Source organism: Amia ocellicauda, chromosome 15 (genome assembly GCF_036373705.1).
Source record: "Amia ocellicauda isolate fAmiCal2 chromosome 15, fAmiCal2.hap1, whole genome shotgun sequence".
In the NCBI taxonomy this organism is placed as follows: Eukaryota; Metazoa; Chordata; class Actinopteri; order Amiiformes; family Amiidae; genus Amia; species Amia ocellicauda.
The window spans coordinates 26,220,034-26,232,317 of NC_089864.1; the positions used below are offsets into that span (position 1 = coordinate 26,220,034).

Here is a 12,284-nt window from a genome sequence, read left to right on the forward strand (position 1 = left end):
TTGCACACACAATTTGTTTGGAAGCGAAATAACAAAAACAGGCATTATCTTTACACCTTTGACTGCTAAAACAATAGTGTGCAAATTCATTTGACAAAAGCAGACAATGTTCACTTTCCTGAACAAAATTCTGTCCAACAAATGCAGAAAGCTTAAAAACTATGGGAAATGCTCCAAAAAAATTAAAAACAAAAATATATAAAACCAGATTTTATGAGAACATTATGTCACAACATAGAGCTGGCTTCATTATCTGTTAATGTTATCTGACAATAAAGCTGGTAGCTGATCATTTATTTCAGTGCCAATCAGATAACCAACAAATGTGTCAGTGCAGCCCTTAATATATTTCATTCCTTTTAGGAAATCCCTAATTAGAACTTAGGAAACTTCTATATATTATATATTTTTTTCATACTTTTTACTTTGCTTTTACTGTTTACTTTTTATTTTTACTTTACAAATAATCAAAGATTACTCATATAATTGTAATAGTTTTTAAAACATGTAATTAATTGTAACTTATCCTAAACATTTTGGAAGGAGTAGTTTTCCTTGAATAGATTTCACCCTGGGGGAATCCCTCTGACCCATTAGACTTACAAGATTCATTACTATAATCCCTTTAGCTCCCTCCAGCAAATTCATAGTCTCCAGTCTCTTTCTGTTTTAGTATAAAAGACTAGTCTGAAAATGTCATAGATCCTTATAGACCTGAGACTGTAGCTGGCTATGACTGTATCTAGTAGGCAGAACAAAATACCATAATATAATGTTTATTTATTTAGGTGTTACCTGAAGCTAAATTTAAAATAGACCCATCATGCATCAAGGATGTTTGCTGTTTGCTTCTCCTGCTTTTCCTGGAAAGCCCAACTCTTGCAGAGGGTTTCCGAGTCATTTGAAGTCTTCCAGGGATAATTTGTCTAACAAGACACAACATAATTTTCTTGCCAGTTGGGCTGTTACACACATTGCGTAATCTCCCAGATTGAGGAACGACATGCATGTGAATCACTACAATTTAACACAGGTAGAGGCCACTTAACTTGGTATGTGATTTTGAAGGGGATTGCTTACACCTGAGTTAATTTAGGATTGCTATGACAAGGGGGACACTTATGCGACAAAGCTATTTCAGTTTTCTTCAAATTTATAGAATCTTTTTTTCACATGGAAGTTGGATGTGTATATAAATGAGAAAAAAATGTATTTAATTTTAATTGCAGGCTAGTGTAGTCTTTCTACTGTATGTATTTTTATTCCTCACACACAAAATAGTTTTCAGGGCTTGTTCAGGACCTGAAACTTTCCCTGACTCCTGGAGACTACACCAGGCATCTGGTTTGTAATGTTGGCCAATTTGTCGATAGTGGAGGTAGCGTGTGCTAGCAGAATTTTAGGCACGTCAGACTGGGAGAAGGGAGAAATGCATTACATGGCTATGAGATTTCTAGGAAGATAGAAAAATGGGGGACTTATATGGGCAGGTATTAATTAGTGTGCAAAATCCCGAAGGATCCCAGATCATTTTAATATAAAGAAAAATAGCCTGAATGGATGAAAAATGTGTTTGTTTATGATCTCAAAGAGATGTTCAGTAGGTCTTTCTTGTCTTTGACAGAAATACAAGGATGTGGAGCCAGTCATCAAGATTGAGGAGGTGGACGGCCTAGAGCTGGTGAGGAAATTTGCAGAAGAAATGGAGGGCATGTTGGGAAGGAAGATGAAGGCAGTAAAGGTAAGACTGAAAAATCTAAGTTCTGTTGTCATTTTTTGCTGTTGTGTTGTTTGTGAGCTTCAGGCTGGCTGGTAGTGTACAGCCACGGACTGAAAGTTGTTCCTCTCTTCTACCTTGCAACACTTGTGAGTCTGGATGAATTGCACTAAGCTATTCCAAACTGTTGGTTAAAAAAAAGGTGGAAATTATTGATGACTCTTCAAGGAAAGTATTCATGAGCTTGACTATAGTGCCAGTGATTATTCTTAGATTCAAAATGACTAATCAAAAAGGCAGGTTTAGTTTGCTTTGCATCACCCTATATATAACTGATAAACACCTGGAAGCATTTCATTCAGATATATTCAGAAAATGTTTTTAAAATTCCATATACCAAAAATTTTCAGCCCTCAAGTGACTTCAATAATTGATATGTCTTCCCAGGCTTAAGAAATAGGTGCCTTAGAGTGACCTATGAAACCTACTTGATTAGGACTCCCTGAGACCAGTGTAGGGCACCACTGCCCTAGAAACATTCAAATTCCCTGTAGAGACACTGTTATGGAAATGCAAGCATTGAATTCCAATTTACCTTGAATCAACTCATTACAACATTCAAACAGCCTTTTCAAGTCCTGGCCTAACCACACGCCACGCCTGCATTACCGAATGAGTGAGTGACTGGCAGGATTCCCAACACCACATTAGTTCATTAATTTCCGTTTCCATTTTCTTGTGTTTATGTGTGTGTGTATTTTCCCTTGAAGACAGCTGAAGTACTGATCATTTTCAATGCTTTCTTGTTTTCATTCATGTATTTATGTCTTGAATTTCTGTGCAGAGGCTGGTAGAAGCTGCAGAGGATGCTGATCTATACCACGAATTCAATTCGTCGTTGGTTGTGAGTACTCTTGTTTGTCTAGTCCTTTAGAAATAACCATAGCTCCTTTTAGGTATCGCACATGTCCAGAGGTGCGCTTAAGGTATATTTACCTCTGTAATAATATATTAAGGGTTCAATCATTTTCTGTGCTAATCTCTTGATATTCTACCTGCTTTTAAAGTGATTAACTCTTAATATCCCCTCTGAAATGTTGCAATATTCATTCATTGCAAAAGGAGTATTTTTGTGACATGTAAGTAGCTTCAAACCAGATTTGTTGGATGATGTTGAGCCTACATCAACAGCTTTCTCTAAAAAGTCTCCTTTAAACAGAAGAGTGAAAACCATGGAGCCCCAACAACAATGAACTGCATTCTTTATAATTTGAAAATAATTTCAGGCAGGTAGACCAAGACCAATATGTGTTTATTATATCTTTTGCTTGCTAATTATTCTGTTACTATCACAGCTGAACATTGTTTTTTATTCCTTGCTGCAGTATGATTATTACAACTCTGTGAAAATTAACGAGAGAGATGAAGCCGGGAACTATGTGGAGCTGGGCAGGGAGTTTGTCCTAGACAACAATGAGCATTTTAATGACCTGCCTGTCAACACCTCCCTGAGTGACATTCAAGTCCCAACCAATGTCTACAACAAAGGTAATGCCATTCTCAAGTATGAGACACAGTGATAATAAATCTGATGTCTGTCTTATGCCAACTCTTACCCCAGATATTAAATAATAAAAACTTGGTTCTCCTGTTTGTTTGTTTCTACACTACCGGTTAGAACACCTCAATTTTTCCAGTTTTTATTGAAATGTACGCAGTTTCATGTCTCAATGTACTCTGAAATGAAACCATAGAACAAATAAAGAATTGGAGATAAAAAATAAATCATGGAATCATTTTGTTTAACACAATTTAACCCCTTAAGCTGACAAACCCCTCTGGTACCCTTAAAAGGGCAACACATTTGTGTGTTTCTCTTTAATCCCATGTGGACTCTTCATTGTTGTCATGTTTGCCCAGTGTTTGGTATCCCATGGAAGCTGAGACCCCCCCGCATTAACGCCCACCCGGAATCGGGGGATACTTGGTCTCAGGTCTGGTTGTTCTGAACAAAACAAGCCTATTTGCATTCTAAACTGAGTGATCTGTGACCGTGCATTTACCCCCTTCTATGCACTTCTATGCACAGGAGCTGCGTGTAACACTGCCAAATAATGCTTAAGAGGGTGTAGTAACACAGTATATAACTCTGAAATGTACATTATTTTTCAGTTTTTGGTAACCTAAACATTTTTTTTTTATGGCTTACCTTTGTACCATTTCAGGTTATTCACTGAACTTGAACTGCATACTGCATTTCAATAAAAATGAGGGTGTTCTAAAACTTTTAGTATATATCTGGATTATGGTATGGATGGTGAATTCCCTATGCATTGTCATCAGGGGCTGTATCTGTCCTCTGTTGGACAGACATTCCGGGTTCACAGTGTGAAAAGAAGCAATGGGTTTCTGTGGATCATCTGAGGCCCCATGTGTGGTGTCTCATCTCTCTCCAGACATGCACAGAGAACAGGTCATGTTGAATTATAATTGGCTATTCCAAACTGGAAAGGAAAAAGGGGAAAATAACAGCAGATTATATTAAATATATCGTTGTAGTTTGCATCTTTGAAATGGAAATATTTCAAAGTCATCAAAGCAACAATCTACATTACAACAAATCTCCGGCCACATATTGACAGATTTGGAGGTGTAGCCTTCGTTAGGTTTTGCAATTAGCTGGAAACTGATGGCTTGACTACTTTTATTTCAGATCACTTTCATTGTGAGCTGTGGTTTTTTTATATATTTGTGTGAAATTTGAGGGGTATTTTTAATTTTTGTGTCTCAATTAATTATGGAGTAGAAATGAAGATGGACATGAGGTTTTATGTATGAGAAAAAATAAGTTAGCAGGGGTCTGGATTGATTATGCCATTGAATATGTCCATCAGTAGTACGGACATAGTAGGATCAGTTGGTGTTTGCTGCTTTAACGACAGTGGCTGGTCTCCAGTGGCCATGGTCCTTTTGAACTCGGACTGAGGTACCAGAATCAAGTGTCGAAAGCTTGGCTGCCTTGTCATAATATTGTTTTTGCTGTTGCTGTCTTTCATCTCGCTTTGCATGGGATTGCTTGTAGTTGATTACATCAGGTTTGAGTTGTTTCTCAGTAGAAGGAGCGGAGTTGAGACAGCGGCTCATCAACTGTGTAGGTGACTTGTCTACTGGAGTGGTGTGATACTCCAGCAATCTATGATAATTGGTATTATTTTCTGCTTTTGCTCTGTCTAGCAGGTGCTTGGCAGTCTGGACTGTCTTCTCTGCAAGACTGTCACTTTGAGGGTAACATTGACTTGCTGTGATATGCTTAAAGTCACATGTTTTTATAAAGGTGTCAAATTCTTTAGAGGTATATTGGTCATCAGTGTCTGAATTAATTTCTCATGAATAAAGTGTTGAGCAAATGTGGCTTTCAATTTGCGGATTACAGTGGTGCTCTTTGTGTTGCAAAGTTTCTCTCATTCAAAGAATCTGCAGTAGTAGTCCACTGTAACAAGGTAGTCTTCATCATTCTCAAAAAAACAAATCACTTGCCACAGTTTGCAATGGTCTAGTTGGAATCTGGTGTGATGTCATTGACTTTTTGGTTTTTATCAATTAGTTGTTCAATTTGCTTGCACATGCCGGGCCAAAAGAGGATGTCCCGGGCTCTGTGCTTACATTTCTCTATGCCCATGTGACCAGTGTGAATCCTTTTTCTTACGCTTAAATATGATGCTGTTTAACTGAGACAGTTCATCCCTCTAGTTCCAGTATTCAGAAATGTCAGGTGGTCATCTTTTTCTTGTAGAGGTCCACCCTTCCTTTAAGCTTTATTTTGGCCATTGCTTCTATGATCTCAGACATCTTTTGATCACTAACTGGCAAGTTAAGTAAAACCATGTGAACCTGCATGTCTATAGCTTCACTGAGGCTGTGTAAACGATGGACTTTTTTGACAGTGTGTCTGCTACTGGTATATCCTTCCTGGGCCGATGTCTGTAGCTAAAGGATCATTCTCTGTAGCCTGGGGGTGCAGTTGCAAGTGGTTTCCTCACTATGGATTCTAGAGGTTTATATAGGGGTGTAGCAACCATAGATGCACTGGTGAAAACTTTTGCATTCAAACAGAATTGTGTAGAGCTCTTTCTCTATTTGTGCAGAGTTTTCTTCAGTGGCTGTGAGTGATTTTGAAGCATATGCTACTGGCTGACTCTGCAACAGTACTGCATTTAAAATGAATAATGAATATTTTGAGGTTTGAGTGTTCTGTTCGCCCATAGTTGACCCACAGCTACAGAAGTTTCAGCATTCACCTGAAAGCCACACATGCTACTGTTCAAAGTGCTGGTCAAGCCGGTGTATAGCGTCAGTGATAATATAGAACAGAGCAGCATTATCTTCTGAAAATGCTAACAGACTAGTTTGTCTGAGCAACTGGCTCAGTGAGAAGAAATAGGTGTCCTGCAGTACTATGGTTTAGTTCATATATTGAGCCTATGCCTTGCTGTGCAGTTTTTCTTTAAACCTTATTCCATGGTTCTACATAAAGGACCACCCGACTGCCCGACGCAGGTTTGAAGTTATGTCGGGCAGGCTTCTTCATGTAATTACAATTTTACCTTATGTAATTGTGGCTGATTTGTTTACATCGGAAACAATCCGTCAGCAACCCCCCACCCGTGGTCGACGGTCAGTCAACAGCTGCCCCCAGACAACTCCATTGGGAGTTTCAAGGCCCCCTGCTGGGCAACCAGAATTGTCAGATCCTGTTTATTCACTTTTTCAGTTTTGTTGAATGAATTTGAACTGCATTTACAGGGGACCTTTTTCAGTACATTTTTAATGTACAGAAAACTCTTAAGACTATGGCAACCTCTTTTGACAGTTTTTTGTTTTAGAATTCTTGCTGAATTGCTGGAATTCTTATTGAAACCTCCCCAACAACAGGAAGTCCTGCACTTTGCCTGTTTTATAGAGGTGGGGAGCTAGTCATTGGGAAGCAGTGGGTCAGGTGCTTCCCCCATTAATTCACCTCTACTTGGGTCTGGGGACGTACAACACAGAAAAAAAATTGAAAACTCATATCTGAAACACACATAATTCCAGCTAACTATGCAAAAGTAGGCTGATCGAGAAAATCCATAAAATGCTCGAGTGCTGTCCTGAATCATTTCCCCACCCCCCCAAGCTCACAAGCTGCCCTTGAACAACACGGAAAAAAAAATATATTCTTATTTTAAAAAGTTAAATTACAAACACAAATCTTCCGCTCCCTGCTTTCATTGATATGGCTGTTATCTCCTTCCCCTGGATCCCTTCCAGTAGGTAATCACTTAAACACCTACAGGCTACGGTTACTTTTACTGGATTAGATAACTCCTGTAATCAGACCAATCAGTCCAGATCAGGTTTACCTGGAGCCTTGCTGTTCAGATTACTGCTGTCTGATCATTCTTGTAGCACTTCTCTGTACATACAGCAACAGGACACAAATGAATTACTCACACATTGCATGAAGGTCTTTTTCCAACTTCTTTACAATTTCTTTCGAGAGGGTAACAATAAGCTTGGAGCGCAGTATTTATTCCATGGAGCTGTGACTGTATGTAAAGACTACAAACTTGTTCATGGGGAACTTCCTCTTTTGACAGAAGAAGGCTGTGAGATACAATCTGCCACCATGCTGCAGAACGAAATATCTGATTCCTCACAGTAGCATCCCATCTATTTTCTATTTGGCTATTTTCACTCCTGTTGTATCCTCATGTGTTAGCTAGTTTTTCTTTACTTTCTCTACAGATCCAGAAATTCTCAATGGGGTCTACATGTCTGAGGCTCTGAATCCTGTCTTTGTGGACAACTTCCAGAGAGACCCTACCCTCACCTGGCAGTACTTTGGCAGTTCCACAGGGTTTTTCAGACTCTACCCAGGTATTTGTTTTCAAAAGATCTAATGGGTGTATGTTGATGAGACTTCCAGAATTAATGCCTTATAATCTCTGCAATGGGAGTTTTTTTCCTTAAAATCAGCCATGGCATTAGTGAACAGGTCTACCAACGGGGGGAACTTATTGAGACAGGGATAGGAGCGAGGGAAAGAGATACCAAAAGTTCAGCAAGATGCTCAATATGAACTTACCCTCTTCCCTGAAAAAATAGACACAATATTAGAATAACTCCAGCATTAGTTATATTATAGGTTGGGATTTGAATGCCCATATTGTGGTCCTGGAGAAATAGACCCAGAAGGTTTAATAAGTCTTTTTGATACCTGCTAAATACCAGGGAAATATGGAATGGACAAATTCCTTAAATTAAGTAGTCAGGTTATTAAAGGTCATGGAATGTAAAGCAGAAGACCCTACATCCCTACATGGAAGGGATATACAGTGTAATATAAATAGTCTTATTTAGGTTTCACAGCTGTAGATAGTATACCGATTAGGCCCTGATCTAAATAAGGCTTTACACTGATTTATAAGTTAACCAAAAAGCAATCAAGTGTGGCGGATAAGGTTATTTATTTTGTTGTTCATGTTAAGAAATAGATTGTTTGGAAGAAAAACTTAATCTTAGATGTACAACCAGATGAGGGCACCAACTGTTTTGCTTACCCACTTTCTCTTTTCTTTCTTTTGCATATTTTCAATACTATATTTGAAAGTGTTGCATTGTATTTTCTGTGTTCTTCATATTTGTTTAGCCATCCCTGGTGCTGGGGAGAGCCAATTCAGTAGATTTGTTTACGATTCTCCAGAAACAGGGTTGGAGACCGATATTAAGGGGAATTGGGTACAAGAAAATTTGCTACCGTGCATCAATTTATTTTGGTTACCAAACATACAATTTGTTGACAATTGGAATAATTGATTTCAAACCAAATATGTTTGGAAACTTGTCAAATTAGGACATTTTCAGATTTTTTAGAACAAACTTATGACAGAGTTGGCCACTTCTCATTTAACCGACATGCACTGATGAAAAATACTCTTATGTTTATCACTATTAAAAGTAATATTTAAAGGGTGATCTATAAAACTTGCTGGATTATGGCTTCCCATAATCTGTGTTGGCCATTACTGACACAATACCTTTTAACAGTGTCATCAGTGCTTTCAGAAAGATAGTGACGCTTGCAAATTGTAGTTCTAACTTCAATTACAAGGAAGGGTATGAGTCAGCTTTGGAAGGCTGTGAAGGTGTAATCAATCACTTTCTTTCTAGACTATGTCACATGGGAAATGGGGGGTTGGATGAGATGGATTTTAAGTTAATGAAGCAGAGAGTTAACCTCTATTAAGGGGATAGACTTTTCCAGCTGGAAGTCAATGAGCATGTAAATAAACTATTAATGCAAGGGCTCCAGTCAAATCCTCAAGGAATATTCTTATTACTTCTTATGTTAGGGTCCAAATATAACATTATTAGTTGATGGGGATAATACAGACACTGAATAAAAGGTAATACCAGAACAACAAAAATGACAACGTGACAGTTTTGGATTGAAATTGGTTGCACATCAATACACATATTCACATCTTCTGTTTCAGGTATCAAATGGACACCAGATGAGAATGGTGTTATTTCTTTTGACTGCAGGAATCGAAACTGGTAAGACTTGGTGGTTTATTTATTGCAGACAAGAAAAATGTAATCTACTTTCTGCTCATGCTGATGCTGTTTTGTGGCTGAAGGTAGCTGTTAAAATACCGGTTGATGTCTGAAAAGCAGTCAGTAATGTCCCGTTTCCACTGGCCATGTTTAGGCACACCTCGGCTTGTCCTTTTGACTCCAGGTGTTTCCACTGTTGCTCAGGTGCACCCCCACCTGTGCCCAAACTAGTTTCATACCTTGCACCAGTCCCAAAATGGTCTAGGCCACGTACCGTTACATTGCCTTAACTTAGCCAGACGAATTGCCGCTGCATTTGAAATTGTAACTGCAATACTGGCGGCTATTATCAATGTGAGAGATGCAGTAGAAACTTTTCCCAAGAAAGAATATGTGTTTACCTTGGGAAGATGATGAAATTAGAGCTCTTATTGATGTAGGGTCAAAAAGCGCCAAACAACAATTGCTTAGAGCAGTAATACATTTAAGTGCTTGAAATGATCGCAAAAATTCTGCTGGAGTAAGGACTGCATCGGACTGCAATACAGTGCTATGACAAAATACTTTTTTGGTATAAATACATTCAAACATGAAAGACTAGGGTGACCATATCCCCGATTTAAATTAAATGTCCTGGTGTCCCGACAATTCTCTAAAAATCATTTAAATGTCCAAGTAACTATATGTTAAACTATATGTATGCTATACTACTAGCATAATACTGGTAATGCTAGTATAGATGGCCTACTGTTTGCAGAAATACATCACTACCTTGAAAAATATGCAATTAATACAACCACTACCTGATCCATTGACAGTGGTTACAGAACAAGCTATTATATAAAGGAATCCCAAGCAAAATCAAAGTTGGATTACTTTTTCTGATAAGATTTACAGATACAGATATCAGCCACAGCCATCAGCAGGCAATTTTTCTGTGGCTACCGTTTTCATCGCAATGAAGTAGATAAAGTTATTGTATGGACTTTGCAGAAATCAAAAATAATTTGTATTTGTTTGTTTGTATAATCCTCTAATGCTGCATTAAATGAGTATAAGTCAGATATTATGCAGCCTGGAATGCTTTGTTTTACTGCTGCTAATGTGTGTTGTGTGGATTAGGGCACTGCTGTCAGACTAAATCCAATACAGACCCTGATTCAAGACTCATTTGTTTGTATGAACCTTAAAAACCACCTAGTTCATATTGGTTCTCTGTATTCGGCAGATTATTTTCTTAAAAGTTCTATAAAGTATTTTTTGTTTGATGTCTATTTCATGCACAGCTTTTCATGGGCAGTCCCAAGGTGGCCCAGAGGTAAAGGCAATAATGATTTGGAGGTCTGTCATCTAATATTAGATTGAACCATGAACCCTTTGTCAGCAGAAAGGTGGAAAGAAATGTGAATGCACCCCAAACATTGTTGTTTCCTTTTATACAAGGCAAATACCAGGCACAAAGCATGTTTAATATAGTTGATACTGGTGTTTTTATTGCTTCTTTTTCTTTTCAAATGAATTACTTAGTATATGCAATAAACAGGTAAATATGGAGACAGGATTGAAAGTGGTGAAGAAGAAGATCAAAAGATGAAAAGATTTTGTTGAGCATGAGAAAGCATTTGATTCAATATATACAAACTCAGTCATCAGAGCTCTAAGAAATCAAAACATTGAGGAAACCTATATAACTCTTAGTATACAGCTCTGGAAAAAAATAAGAGACCACTTAACATTGATTTCTGAACTTGGAGTGGTCTCTTCATTTTTTCCACAGCTGTATATATCTATAACATGCTACATCAACAATCAAACTCCACCGATACACCGACAAGATCAAGATTTGTAAAGGTGTACATCACAGAGACATAATCTCTTCAAAACTCTTTACGGCAACTTTTAAAGAGGTGTTCAAGACTGTGGACTGGGAAGAGAAAGGAATCAAATTAAACTCATGGTTTGCTGATGACCTCGTCATATTTGCAAAAACACCTGAAGACCTGCCATTTCAATTGCAAGAACTCTTAGATGCACTCAAGAAAACTGGAATGAAAATGAACCTGAGTAAAACAAAAGTCAAGTTTAACAGCTTTGGTAAATCTAAGAAAATCGAAGTAGATCAATGGATGCTCGAAGAAGTCAGAAGTTAGGGGCTGCAGTCCATTTGGAAGAAACAGCATGCTGTTGAAAGGAAATCTACCCACTTGACTGAAGAGAAAAGTATTTGATCAATACATACTACCAGTGCTCACTTATCCTTGTGAAACCTGGTCATTTAATGCAACAAAGTTAAAAAAGGACACAAAGGAGCATGGAAAGATGGATGCTTGGAATAACAAGGAGAGACAGAAAAATCTATGAATGGATCCAAGATCAAACTAAAATATTTGACATAACTGAAAATGTTAAAATGTCAATGAACTGGACACATTACCAGAAGAACAGATCAAAGATGGACAATGGATGCTGTTTAGTGGATACCAAGACATGAAAAAAGTTAGTCAGTAGTTTGGATCTAAGGTGAAAAAAAAAAGAGGATACTTGAGGCCTGGAGCTGTCAGTGCTAGTGCAGTACACCTTTAACTAAAAGATAAACAATCAAAAATGTTATGGCTATCTGTGTAATTAATTTATTCTAGTATATCATTATTTGAATATTTATGGATCATGACCCAGGCAAAAAGTGAATAGTTTTTATTTTATTTTACAATGTAAAAAAAATAAAATAACATAAATACTGTGGAAAATGTAACACTAGTGCTTCATACATCAACCATATTTTATTTTCAGAAGGATTTGTGGTATTAACCATATCACACATGAACGTCCATACATAGCGTCAAAATAAACTGATTTGATTCTTTGAACATGTCTCTGAAGATCAGGCTGTAACTTAGGAGCACTCACATTTTCACTGATGCAGGGTTAAAGGTTAAAGTAGACAAAAGTTTTTTATATTGAGTTTTTACAT

General features: G+C 37.7%; 1 protein-coding gene across 1 annotated transcript in view; it reads left to right on the forward strand.

Moving 5' to 3' along the window:
* The window catches only part of cacna2d4a (calcium channel, voltage-dependent, alpha 2/delta subunit 4a), a 164,212-nt gene that overhangs the window by 23,790 nt on the left and 128,138 nt on the right, over window positions 1-12,284 (forward strand). The window contains exons 3-7 of the mRNA XM_066723757.1: window positions 1,625-1,741; window positions 2,562-2,621; window positions 3,103-3,265; window positions 7,502-7,633; window positions 9,253-9,313. Of these exons, the coding sequence (XP_066579854.1) occupies window positions 1,625-1,741; window positions 2,562-2,621; window positions 3,103-3,265; window positions 7,502-7,633; window positions 9,253-9,313 (533 nt within the window). The remainder of the gene's footprint in view (window positions 1-1,624; window positions 1,742-2,561; window positions 2,622-3,102; window positions 3,266-7,501; window positions 7,634-9,252; window positions 9,314-12,284) is intronic.